The sequence below is a fragment of the Catharus ustulatus genome, chromosome 24 (genome assembly GCF_009819885.2).
Source record: "Catharus ustulatus isolate bCatUst1 chromosome 24, bCatUst1.pri.v2, whole genome shotgun sequence".
Classification (NCBI taxonomy): domain Eukaryota; kingdom Metazoa; phylum Chordata; class Aves; order Passeriformes; family Turdidae; genus Catharus; species Catharus ustulatus.
Genome location: NC_046244.1, coordinates 576,927 through 588,433, shown reverse-complemented (window position 1 = coordinate 588,433; position 11,507 = coordinate 576,927). Strand labels below are relative to the sequence as shown.

The window sequence follows — 11,507 nt, the reverse complement described above, 5'->3', positions numbered from 1 at the left end:
GAAAGAAACACCACCCAAAAAACCCAAATTGACCTTGAAAAAAGAGTTTAAAAAAAGAAATAAGGAATAAAACCTCCACTCCTTGTTGCTGCTCTGTCAGAGCATTTTATATTCATAATGAGCACAAATCTGTGCTGGGACATATCCACAACAGATCTACAATTCTGCATCCCACCAAGCCCACAACATCAAGGCCCTGGGGACATTTTGGTGATGAAAACCCAGTTCTGCAGTAATTAGGGGGTGCTCCAGGCATGCAGGGTCAGCCATGGGGCACATCCCACTGGGGGCACCCCCTTTCTGGTGCCTGGCACTGGAAGAGGTTGATGAGCTGCAGGGTCTCAGCAGGATGACTCGTTGCGCCAGCAGATGTGGCAGGAACTTGCAGAGGAGGTGGTCATCCAGGGGTAGCACCCATTCTCTGTCAGCTCCGGTGACAGGGGCATCCTGCAGCTCTGGGGGCAAGGAGGGGAAAAGGAAGCCACCTTTTAGGGGTCCCTGTGTTGTGTTACATCCTATTTTCCCTGCAAAACCACCAGCACTCCAAAAAAGCGACAAACTACATGAACAGCGTGCAAAGCTGAAGCTCTCCACACATTGTCATCATCACCACCACCCAATTTATTTATTTTTCCCCTCCCCATTACTTGTAAGATAAACTGGGGGATAAAAAACAGCCGTGGGTGCTGCCATCCCTGTGTCCACGCTGAGCTAGGGCTCAGTGCCACTCCCTTGGCTCTGGGTACCCCCAGCCCCTGGGGCTGTACCTCGCAGCGGTAGCAGCTCTCGTGGAAGCTGCGTCCCAGGCACTCAATCTTGTAGGTGTCCTCATCCTCATGAGGGACAATGGGGCGCTCACAGGCACTGCACACCGAGGCATATTTCCTGATGGGAGCAAACAGGAGCAGTGTGAGCCCTGCAGGGTGAAGCGGACAAGCTAAACCCAACTCCCAGTGTGGGAGACACTCCCCCACTGCCAACCTGTAGAAGTCAGGCATGCAGTACACGTCACCCTGCTCATCCACAGTGAAACTCTCGGTGCCGATGGCCCGGCCGCAGGAGAAGCAGGAGAAGCAGCTGGGGTGGTAGCCCTTGCCTAGAGCACGGATAATGTGCTCCGTGATCAGCTCCTGGCACTTGGCACATTTCTCTAGCGTGGCCTGGAATTTAGGGAACACATGTCGTGAGACACCAACTCACACTCCAAGGGATGTTCTGAGGGTGCCGGTTTTCCCCAAAGGAGGATGGGTACCTGGAAGCAGGTGTCACACGTGGGGCACCCATCTCTCTGGAAGTAGCGCTGCCCAGCCAGGAGTCGGTGGCACGTGCGGCAGGTGAAGCAGTCAGGGTGGTACTGCTTCTGCATTGCCTCCACCGTCGGCTCCTGGGGCCCCAGCACTTTGTGGCAGAAGGCACAGATGTCTGCAAGAAGTGGGGAGAGTGGCTGGGAGCTGCGTGCCTCAGTTTCCCTAAGTGGAGATAAGCCCATTCACTGCAGGCTCTCCCCTTACCTCTAGAGCTGTCCCTCTCTGGGTACCCATTCACATCCTGCCACTGCTGCTTGCCTGCTTGCTCCTGACAAAATGTGGACGGCTTCAATTTAGCAGGGAAGGTAGAAGGGGCCTGGCAAGTGGGGAAGGGCAAAGCCATGTTAGTTATATCCCTGCAGGTGGGGAAACTGAGGCACTGGGGGGACTGCACTCTGTTATCATCACCTGGAGGGTGGCAGGTGCTGCAAGGTCCAGTTGTTGCAGTGCCAGACCCAACGCCTCCTCAGACAAGGGCTGGGGCACTTCAGAGAGGGGAAGGACTGGTGGGGATGAAGGTACAGGGGCCACCGGCTGGGTTTCTGCAGCAACAGACAGATGTGGAGAGTTTAGGGGATCAGTAACGTCCAGTACCACCCCATCACAATAACACCCTGTCACAGTAACACCCCAACTTTGCAGCAGTGCACACCGACCTGCCCCAAAAGCAAACGCCATCAAGGCAAGAGGGGACAAAAAGCAACGATAAGCGCCCAGCAATAGAGAGCAAACACAGCCCGTCCCCAGGAGCCGGATCCATGCTGGGATGGGTGCAGGGACTCGGGGAATAACCCCACAAAAAATACCCCTACATCTCCTTCTGCACATGCATCCTTTAGCAAAGCACCTCCACAACCTCCTCAGCCTCATCACCATCCTTCCACACTGCTTGCAGCCCCCCATGGACACCCCTCACCTCCACTGGACAACGTGGGGGCTGACAGCAGGATCTGGGGGTGATGGGTGCCAGGGACCTTGGCACCATCTGGCTGCAGCTCCTGTTGGGTTTTCTCCTTGGTGGCCACATCCCTCCGTGGTGGCGTAAGGGTGATGAAGATGGACGAAGCAATTCTCTTCTCTGCTTTCCTCGGCAACATTGCTGAAGCCGTGGAAGGGCTGGATCGGGGGTTGACTGTAGTGAAAATAAGAAAAAGAGAGTAAAACTCGCAGGCACACTGGCAGCTCCTGCAGCCACAGTCCCTTTGGCATCAACCCGCCCCCCTCCTCCCGGAAAGGGAGAAGGAAGGAGCGTCCCCATCCCACGTCACAGCAATAAATGGTCTCGTGCCTGCGAGGGTTCAGAGTCCTGGTGAGGCAGCAGCTGATATCTACCATTTTCGCACCTCTGTGGCCAAATCCTACCTTTTAATAAGTATTTGAATCCCCTGTATTTCCTCTTATTGCTCCCACCCACCTGGGATTAAATTCCCCATGGGCAGCAGGAAATACCCACCTTTCCTTTTAGAAAACAGGGCTGCAACAGGATTTTGCTTTCACAACCCCTTTTTTGGAATCTTTCTACATCCCCATTTCCTCCCTCCTTACCCCCAGTTCCCTGCCAATCACATCCAGCTCTGTGCATCCCTCCTTTTATTTTTCCAGGTGGGAAAACTGAGGCACACTGCTGTAAATCACTATGTCTCCAACATTGACACATCCCCTGAGCAGCACCCAGCAGCACAGGCAGGATGCACCCGACCCCGAGAAACCCTGCTCAGGAAGGAAAAGGGCTGTTTATCCAACTTCCCAAGGGGAAAAGCAGCTGGGGCGATGCTTCCCCTTCCCAAAATGAATGGTTTGGCAGGGGGAGAACCCTGAGGCTTTATTCAGGGTGCCACGTTGGTGAAGCAGGATTCATCCCTGAGGTGAATCGGCAGCTTGAAAAATACCTGTGAGATGAGTTCCTGGTCTCATGCGGCTCTGCTCCCCCAAAATCCCACTCACGGGGGTCAGCACATTTTTTTAGGGGCAGACAGACTCCCCGAGGTGGAGGAAAATCTTCGCGATGTTCCTGCTGGTGACTTCAGCCTCTGACTCAAGCAAGGAAGGGATTAAAGAGGAAAAAGAACTCCGAGCACTTCGCTCTCTCTTTCCCTCCCTCCCCCTTCACCCAGCTCCTCACCCGCCGGAGCTGCCGCTTTTCCTCCTCCCCAGCAGAGCTACGGAAAACTGGGGAGAAAAAGAAAAGAATAATAATTAAAAAATAAAACAAAACAAAAAAAACCACCCCACACCAACTAAAAATGAAAAAAAAAAAAATTCTCCGGGGTTAATGGGAACCATGTGCTCATCGCATTCCTCTTTGTGCCGGGGCTTACGGGATCCTGGCAGTCCCGTGGCAGCACCCCCCAGGCAGGGGGACCCCGCTCCCCTGGTAACTCCATCCCTGTTTGGGGTGACCGAGGGCACACTGGAAAGGAATCCCCTGGTTTCCCTAAAATCTCATGGGATGGGAGCTCAGGTGGGATTGATGGGGATAGGGCCACTTGTGGGGTATCCCCATAACCCCCAAAACTGGGATGAGACACAGCCCTGTAGAGCTGTACCTCAACTCTGCCCCTGCACCAGGGACCTCTCAGAGGGTGCTCCGAGGACGCCCAAGGAAAATGGGATGGGGGTACACAACGCTTGGTGTACCTTCTCCCCCCACCCCGAGCGGTCCCACTGTCTTCTTGTCCCTCGCCGGGTGGGGGGGCGGCTTGCAGCCCCCCCCGGCATCCCTCGTGTCCCACCATGCAGCCGCACCGCTCCCTGTCCCCTACCTGCCCTGTCCCCTACGGGCAGCGGCCCCAACGTACCCCCCCTGACTGGGAGCCCCCCATTCCCTCCCTGGGAGAGTCCTCAGGCCCCTCCTTGGGGGTGGCTCTTGGTCCCCTTGTCTCATCCCAGGCTGACTGCTGTCCTTATCCCATCACGTGTGGGGTCCCGTATCCCATACTGAGGTGTCCCCTGTCCTCTCTTGGGGGTGGTCCCTACCTGAGGGTGGCGCGTCCCCTACCTGGGGGGGTCGTACCTTGCGGGCGAGGTTCCCTGCCCGGGGGTGGGGCGGGGTGTCGCCTGCCCGGAGGTGGCCCTGCAGCCCCTCGGGGGGTGACCCTGTCCCCGTCCCTGTCCCCTACCTGGGAAGCCGGTGCGGGTCCCTCCGTGTGCTCCACGGTCGCGGTGGGGGCAGCGGGAAGGCAGAGCCGCCCGGCATCACCGCCCCTTCCTCCCTCCTCCTCCTCCTCTTCCACCTCCCTTCCTCCTCCCCCCTGCCTGCCCCAAAGCCCCGGGCGGAGGAAGAGGGGGACGCATGCCCTTGGGTGCTCCATTCACCCCCCGACTGCCCCACGCTCCCCAAAGTGCTCCATAGGTGCCCCGTCTCTCCTCAGGGATCCCCATCTACCCCAGGGTGCCCCATGGCCCCGTGGGTGCCCTCATATGCTCTGGGATTACCCCTCCCAGGTTTTCCCATGGACCCCCTGAAAGCCCCACACACCCTCAGAGCACCCAGCCTCAAGGGGTGCCCCATGAGCCCCCCATATGCCCCGGGGTGCTTGTGTACCCCAGTACAGCCTCAATATCTCCATATACCCTCAGGATAACCCCTATCCTCCAATACAGCCCCAGTTACCCCCCATATACCTCCATCCCCCAAAATGCCTCATCTTTCTTCTGTGCTCCCCCAGGACACCTATGTGCTCCCCCTAGAGCCCCAGCATGCCCCTGTGGAGCCCCTGGTGCCCCAAACACTTCCAGACCCCTCCTGCTCCCCCCTGGCATTGGGGGTCCATGCGCAGGCAGCCAGAACACCCTCCTCCCCAAACTGCACCCCACCTTCACAGGGCCTGTTGCTCCGTGGCACAGCACAGTGGGCTGCAGTCAGGGGGAAACTGAGGCACAGGGGCACTTTCCAGTCAGATTACCCCACTCCATGCCTCAGTTTCTCTTCCCAAGGAGGAATTCTATCCACCTCCCTCAAAATGCTGCACTGCCACCATCCGAAGTGCCCTTCCAGCACAGTGGGACCCCAGCTTGCTCTGCCCGTGGATTTTGCTGGAAAAGACTTTTATTTTCTGAGATTTATAACCCCCTGGAGGCCCCTGCCAGTGGGGCCCTGCAGCCAGCAAGGATGGGACATCCATCAGCATTCCACAATCCCACTGGGACCAGAGAACAAACTCCAGCAGTGCTGCCCCCAAAAAACAGGGCAATGTGAGTCTTCCCCCCGAACCTCCTCCATCCCACGGGATGGGGTTGGATGCCTTCCAGGAGCCTTTTTCCTTAGTCCCCATGGGGGATCTGTGATGGGCGATTCTGAGCGTGCCCAGTGAAGCCACCCTGAGTTTCTGCCGTCTGGTTTCACCCCGCGGCTCATCGAGATGTCTCCTCCGATCTGGATCCCGACAAACTACCCAAGCGGGGCTGCTGGGCAAAATCCTGTGGGGGTCGGAAAGAGAGAAGCTGACAGGGCTCTCACCGTGGCCTCGGGGCTGCCGCCAGACCCTCAGCCCCAGTCGTGGCAGGGAGGTGTCCCCCTCTCACCTGCCTGCAGCAGGACTCCAGCAGAACCCTGAAGTGGAGCAGGCACCAGAGCTCCCCCAGCAGCGACACGAAGACGTGCAGGATGTCGGTCCATCGGCCCACGGTGAGAAGGAGGATGAAGAGGCCGCCCATCCTCACCAGCACAGTCCGGAACACCAACCCACTGCCCATGCTCTGCCGGGACTCCTCTGCAAGGACATGGCTTTTGGGAGCCCCTGTAGGGACACTGTGACCTCCGCAGCCCCACAATGGGGACACCAAGCATGGGGTGGCTTCACACATAGCCCATGTAGCCCCTATACACCTCCAGTACATCCCCTGTCCCCAGGACATCCAGTGTACTCTTCATACACCCCCAGTACTCTCTATGTACACCTGGGATATATACACATACACCCCCTACGGACCCCCAAGACACCCCATATGCCCCTACATATCACCAGGATGTACCACATACCCCCCTTACAGACCCCCAGCACGCCCCATATGGGCCCTGTACACCCTCAGCATGTACTATATATACCACCTATACAGCATAAGGACACCTTATGTACCCCTGCATACCCTAGTACACCCCATCTACTCCACATACACTCCCAAGAGCCCCCATAGGCCCCTACACAGCCCCAGGTAGCCTCCAGTGGCCCCATACACCCTGAGTACACCCCACATGCCCCCCAGAACCCACCGTAGTGGGCCAGCCCCCCACCCACCCTGCATGTAGACGACCAGCAGGGTGTAGCAGATGGTCAGCGGGGTCCAGAAGCGCACGGCCTCGCCCGTGGAGAGGAAGTCACGGTTGATGAGCTCCACGGCAGCCAGGTCAGCCACGGCAAAGGTGAGAGCCAGGGCATTGCGCAGCAGGCGCGGGATGCCGTGCCCTGCGGCCAGCAGCAGGATGCAGATGCCGCAGTAGCGCGCCCGGCTGTGCAGTTCGTACAGGGCACAGACATGCCAGGCCAGGCGCTGGGCGTGCAGCGCCAGCAGCCCCGCCAGCCCTGCTGCCAGCGCCAGGTTCCAGGTGCGGTGCAGAGCCCCCTCCAGCAGGAAGCTGAGGCCGCAGGACATCCCGCAGCCCAGCGAGTACTGGCACAGCAAGTAGAGCTGGCTGCTGTGGGCGCCCTGCAAAGCAGCAGGCACATCGGTGAGGTTGGGAAAGACCTCCAAGATCAACGAACCCAACCATTCCCCTCTAAACATGTCCCCACGTGCCTCATCCAAACATTTGTTGAACCCTTCCCAGGATGATGACTCCAGCACTGCCCTAGGCAGCCTGTGCCAGTGCCCAAGCACCCTTTCCATGAAGGATTTTTTTCAATCTAAACCTCCCCTGGCTCAGCTTGAGGTAATTTCTTCTCATCCTGTCCCTGCTCCCTGGGAGCAGAGCCCAACCCCCCCCAGCTGCCCCCTCCTGTCATGGAGTTGTGCAGAACCAGAAGGGTCCCCCTGAGCCTCCTTTTTTCCCAGGCTGAGCCCCTTTCCCAGCTCCCTCAGCCTCTCCTAGTGCTCTAGTCCCTTCCCAGCTCTGTTCCCATCTCTGGACATGCTCCAGCCCCTCAGTGTCCTTGACACAGAGGTCCCAGAACTGCCCCAGAACTGGAGGTGTCCCAGTAGTGCCAGCACAGGGGACAAGAACTGCTTTGGGTCCATGCCCACACTGGGACCAGCCAGGGGCCTTCGGCCTCTTGCCCACCTGGGGACACCTGGCTGAGGTGCAAAGGGACACATGGCCCCCTCCACACCACAGCCCCTCTGTCCCCTGTGGGTGCTGAACAATTCTCCAATTTCCCAGCTCCATCCACACCCCACCAGGCCTCCGTTTCCCCCATGCCATCTCACCTTGCCAAGGGAAATGATGGTGGAGACGGCACGCAGGGAGAACTCCAGCACCACCAGCGCAGCCACACGGGAGCCCACCAGGGCCAGGACACTGGTCAGCACCAGCACGTGCAGCAGCTCCAGCAGCGGCCGCCGCGCCGCGATCGCCTCCTTCTCTGCCTGCCTCTCTGGGTCACTGGGGACAGCAGGGGGAAAATGCTGAGCCAGGGGGATGTCACCCAAAATGGGGTGACAAGCCTTAGTGACATCCCCCTCTGTGCTTTGCAGCAGAGGCTGCAGCCCCTGGGTGCCAAGAGCCACCGCCTAACAGCAGCTCTCAAAATCAGATCCTCAAAACCAACCTCCCCTCCAGAGGGGATGAAGGCCTGGTGCTTACTTCACACACTGGATGTAGGTATAAACTTTCAGGAGGCTGCAGAGCACCGAGACGGCACAGGCACCCACCAGCCCTGTGGGAAAAGGCAGCAGCAGGTCACCGGTGTCACCTGGGCTGTCCCCAGGCTGACCCCAGGCCACCCTGGGGGGAATCTCACCTTGCAGGAGGGCATCCAGCAGTGCCCAGACCCACGCCAGCCCAGGCAACGCTGGGAGCCAGGACCCCAGGGAATACATTTTCGATGGAGAGAAGCCACAGTGTAGCCAGGCCCCGGCTCCAAGGTCCGCGGGGCGGAGGCGGGGAGTGGCTCCCCCGGCTAGTAAATCATTATCGGGGCAAGCCAGGGCAGCTGGAGCCCCGGCAGGAGGAGATGAGCTCCAGCTGCCCCGTGGAGGTGAAAATTAGAAGAGGGATGTGATGCACATGGAGGAGCTCAGGGACCACCAGCACCTTTAACTTCTCTCCACCCTGGCATTACCATTCTCCTCTCCACCCTGAGGCATCAAAGCATTTCAGAGCCTGCCCCCCACATCTGCACCACCCCAAAGACCCCAAGACAACACCAAAAATAGAAAAACCTCTTTATTAACATCGGTGGTGGTGGCAGGAGTGTCCCTACAGCCCTGGGGGCTGCTAGTGCTGAACCATGTTCCTGAGCTTGTCCCAAAAGAAGAGGCTGAGGACGGTGTGGGGGCCGAGGCGGAGGTAAACAGCGCCGATGCCCTTGTACAAGCCCAGCAGCCCCTCTCTGCTGGAGATTTGCAGGATACAATCCAAAAAACCTCGGTAGAGCTTGCCCTGGGGAGAGAGGAGCCAGCTGTGCACCCCTGCACTCCTGGGAAAAGCCATGTGTCCCCCGTGCTGTATCTGGAATAGCCTTACTGTGCCGTCGGCGTCCACCGGCTGGTTGTAGAGACGAGTGCTGATCACGTCAAAAGGTGTCATTGTCACAGCCACAGCCACACCGCTCACCATGCCCCCCGCCAGCACCGCCGCCCAGCTGCCCTTCCTGAACCACTGCGGGAAGCGCCAGCATCAGCTCTTCCCAATAGCAAAAGGGAGCACGGGGGGCCGGTGGTGGCCAGATCTGGCACACCTCCTGCTCACCTGGCGCTCACAGACCCAGTCCTTGGCAGAGGCGAAGGTGGCGAGCTGCACGGCTGAGCCCACGGTCACACGGGGCACGGCGCCAGTCACCCCCCTCCACAGCCCCACCACCCCATGCTGCTGGTAGATGCTCTTGAAAGCACTGGAGATGCTCTGGGGAAGTGAGGAAATTGGGGGAGAAGAGAAAAACGGGAATGGTGCATCCCACCTGGCCAAAACTTCCCACCCCTGTTGATCATTGGTGACACGAAGCCACTCTTGGCTTGGGGGAGAGCTCAGGGGGTCTGGACTCTCCAGATTTGGTATCACAGCCCCACGTGCTTGTCACACCCCCTCTGTTCTCACACCGTTATTTATAGCATCATTACAGGGCCAAGCGGCCAAACAACAGCTTTAAATTCCTGCTAACCAAAATAGCATCGTCCCTGCTGGGGCCCAGGAGCGTGCACGGACAAGGTGCCACCAAATCCTCTGTGTCCCCCCACCCCTGTCCCCACTCACCTCATGGTTGTGCTGGTGGCCTACGGCCACGGCTGACAGTGTCTGGGCTTGGAGGTGGGTCTTGACCTTGGGGGATACAATGCCAGGTGACAAAACCCTCCAGTGGCCCCGCTGGGACCAGCTGTGGTACCCTCGTCTTCTCAACAGATTTTGACGGGAAGTTTCAGCCCCTCCAACAGATGTGGGGGACACAGCTGAGCAGCCAAGTGGCAACTCCAGACTTCGAGTCCCACTTCTTTTACCCCTCTCACCCAGGGCAAAGTGACCCTGCAAACACCCACTGCTGAAGCTCTGCAACCTCAAAAAACCGGGAAAACCCTTTAAAATGGGAAGGGGGAACCCCCCCGTAATTTCTTTGGGGGTCATTTCCTTATGGGGGAGCTCTCTGCTGGTTTTCTGAGGGGGATACGGAGGAGAAAGCAGGGGGAGAGCATGCACAGCTCAGCCCCGTATTTTGGGAGCTGGGGGGGCGGGCGGTGAAGCAGAACAGGGGAAGAGAGAATGCACCAAGCCAATGTTTATAGGATGCAGCCAAGATGCCGAACCTTTTCCGAGGGGGAGAAGGAGGGTCCCCAAACCAGCCTCCCCTCCACCCCACGGCCTTTGGAGCGGAGCAGCACTTACCAGATACGCGGGGCTGCCCACGATGGCTCCCACCGCCCCGGCCACGGCCCCGGCGGCCACGGTTCCCCCGGGATACCCGGTCCAGCCGGCGTCCTCGGCGTGGGAATAGCAGTAGAAGCGGACGCCGTTCATGAGCCCCTGGTAGAGCAGCCCGGCCGCCAGCCCCTTCTGCAGCCCCCGCAGCCCGTCCGCCCGGCACACGGCCACGGCCGCCCGCAGCACCCCGCGGTAGGGCCGGGGGTACGTGCCCGGGGCCTGCAGCTCGCCCTGCAGCTGCAGCCGCGTCTTCACCACCTCCAGCGGGTTGGTGAGGAAGCAGGCCAAGCACCCGGCCGTGGCCCCCAGCACCAGGTCAGTAGTCGGGGGAACCCCCCCGGCCGGGGGGCTGTTTTGGGGAGGGTACTGGAATTCCTGCAGGGAGTCGGAAGGACAGGGGGCGAGGGTCCCCACCGCCATCCGGCACCTGTCCGCAGGGGCGGCCCCAGGCTCCACCTTTCCGAACAACGACAGGGAAAAAAATCCGGGGGGAGCGAGAGCGAGCGAGCACCGCCTCCTGCAAAACAACCCCCCCCCCCGCTCCAATCCAGCCCCCAATTTGGGGAAGGGATGTGGGGCAAAGGTCGGGCCTGGGGGTGCGTGTCCGCCCCCCCACACCCGCGCACCCCCGACAACCGCGTCCAGCCGGGCCCGGCCTCACGTGATGGGGCTGCCCCGGCGCAAATAGGGAAAAGCAGGCAAAAAAAAAAGGCGGCATAACATTGAAACAGAAACGGAGGGAGAGGAATTTTGGGGGGCACACTCAGTCACACAGGAGGATGAGGACTGGCAAACTCGGTGCGCCTGTGGCCGCGGTGCGACGGGGACTTGCGGGGGGTCTCGCCCACCTCTCCCGGTTCTTTGAAATTGGAGCTTCCTGCGGAAAAATGCTGCGGGGGGTGGGGAATGCCGGTGTCCCGCCCCTCGCCGTGGATTCCTATTTTTTAGGGCTGCGCAGGGGCCCCCTGGGACTCGGTTTACCCCACGGCCGAGGCACTTAGGTGATTACTGAGGGGTAGGACGGATGAACCCCTCCAAACCCCAGACTCCTCCCCTTGCCAGTGGCTGTCCCAGTCCCAATATCCCCCAACACTTTCGTTTTGATGTCAGACGCCAAGGAGGGTTTATGGGGACAGTGGGAGGGTGATGCTGGATGCTGCCCCCATGGCTGTTTCTTTCTTGTCTAGACTGGA

The 11,507-nt window shown here is 59.4% G+C and overlaps 3 protein-coding genes across 6 annotated transcripts; all 3 read right to left on the bottom strand.

Moving 5' to 3' along the window:
- Nucleotides 1–250: 250 nt before the first annotated feature.
- FBLIM1 (filamin binding LIM protein 1) lies at nucleotides 251–3,285 on the bottom strand. The gene is made up of 8 exons (XM_033079291.2): nucleotides 3,197–3,285; nucleotides 2,224–2,439; nucleotides 1,716–1,849; nucleotides 1,512–1,623; nucleotides 1,253–1,422; nucleotides 982–1,160; nucleotides 768–885; nucleotides 251–455 (listed from the first exon to the last, which is right to left on the bottom strand). Exons 1-8 carry the CDS (start codon nucleotides 3,219–3,221, stop codon nucleotides 342–344), a joined length of 1,068 nt encoding a protein of 355 aa, XP_032935182.1. The 5' UTR covers nucleotides 3,222–3,285; the 3' UTR covers nucleotides 251–341.
- Nucleotides 3,286–4,589: 1,304 nt separating this feature from the next.
- On the bottom strand, nucleotides 4,590–8,352 carry TMEM82 (transmembrane protein 82). Of its 2 annotated transcripts, XM_033079290.2 has the most exons (6): nucleotides 8,204–8,352; nucleotides 8,047–8,119; nucleotides 7,671–7,845; nucleotides 6,545–6,953; nucleotides 5,832–6,019; nucleotides 5,636–5,726 (listed from the first exon to the last, which is right to left on the bottom strand). In XM_033079290.2, exons 1-6 carry the CDS (start codon nucleotides 8,280–8,282, stop codon nucleotides 5,661–5,663), a joined length of 990 nt encoding a protein of 329 aa, XP_032935181.1. In that variant the 5' UTR covers nucleotides 8,283–8,352; the 3' UTR covers nucleotides 5,636–5,660. The 2 variants fall into 2 exon arrangements, with proteins under 2 accessions (XP_032935180.1, XP_032935181.1); XM_033079289.2 differs by having other exon boundaries at nucleotides 4,590–5,726; nucleotides 8,047–8,352.
- Nucleotides 8,353–8,453: 101 nt separating this feature from the next.
- Nucleotides 8,454–11,329, bottom strand: SLC25A34 (solute carrier family 25 member 34). 3 transcript variants are annotated; one of them, XR_004420016.2, is made up of 6 exons: nucleotides 10,279–11,313; nucleotides 9,655–9,720; nucleotides 9,154–9,306; nucleotides 8,929–9,063; nucleotides 8,625–8,844; nucleotides 8,454–8,540 (listed from the first exon to the last, which is right to left on the bottom strand). XR_004420016.2 is itself a non-coding variant. In XM_033079292.2 (5 exons), the coding sequence occupies exons 1-5, from the start codon at nucleotides 10,732–10,734 to the stop codon at nucleotides 8,680–8,682; spliced, it is 975 nt and encodes a 324-aa protein (XP_032935183.1). In that variant the 5' UTR covers nucleotides 10,735–11,311; the 3' UTR covers nucleotides 8,614–8,679. The 3 variants fall into 3 exon arrangements, 2 of the variants coding, with proteins under 2 accessions (XP_032935183.1, XP_032935184.1); XM_033079292.2 differs by lacking the exon at nucleotides 8,454–8,540 and having other exon boundaries at nucleotides 8,614–8,844; nucleotides 10,279–11,311; XM_033079293.2 differs by lacking the exons at nucleotides 8,454–8,540; nucleotides 9,655–9,720 and having other exon boundaries at nucleotides 8,614–8,844; nucleotides 10,279–11,329.
- Nucleotides 11,330–11,507: the final 178 nt, after the last annotated feature.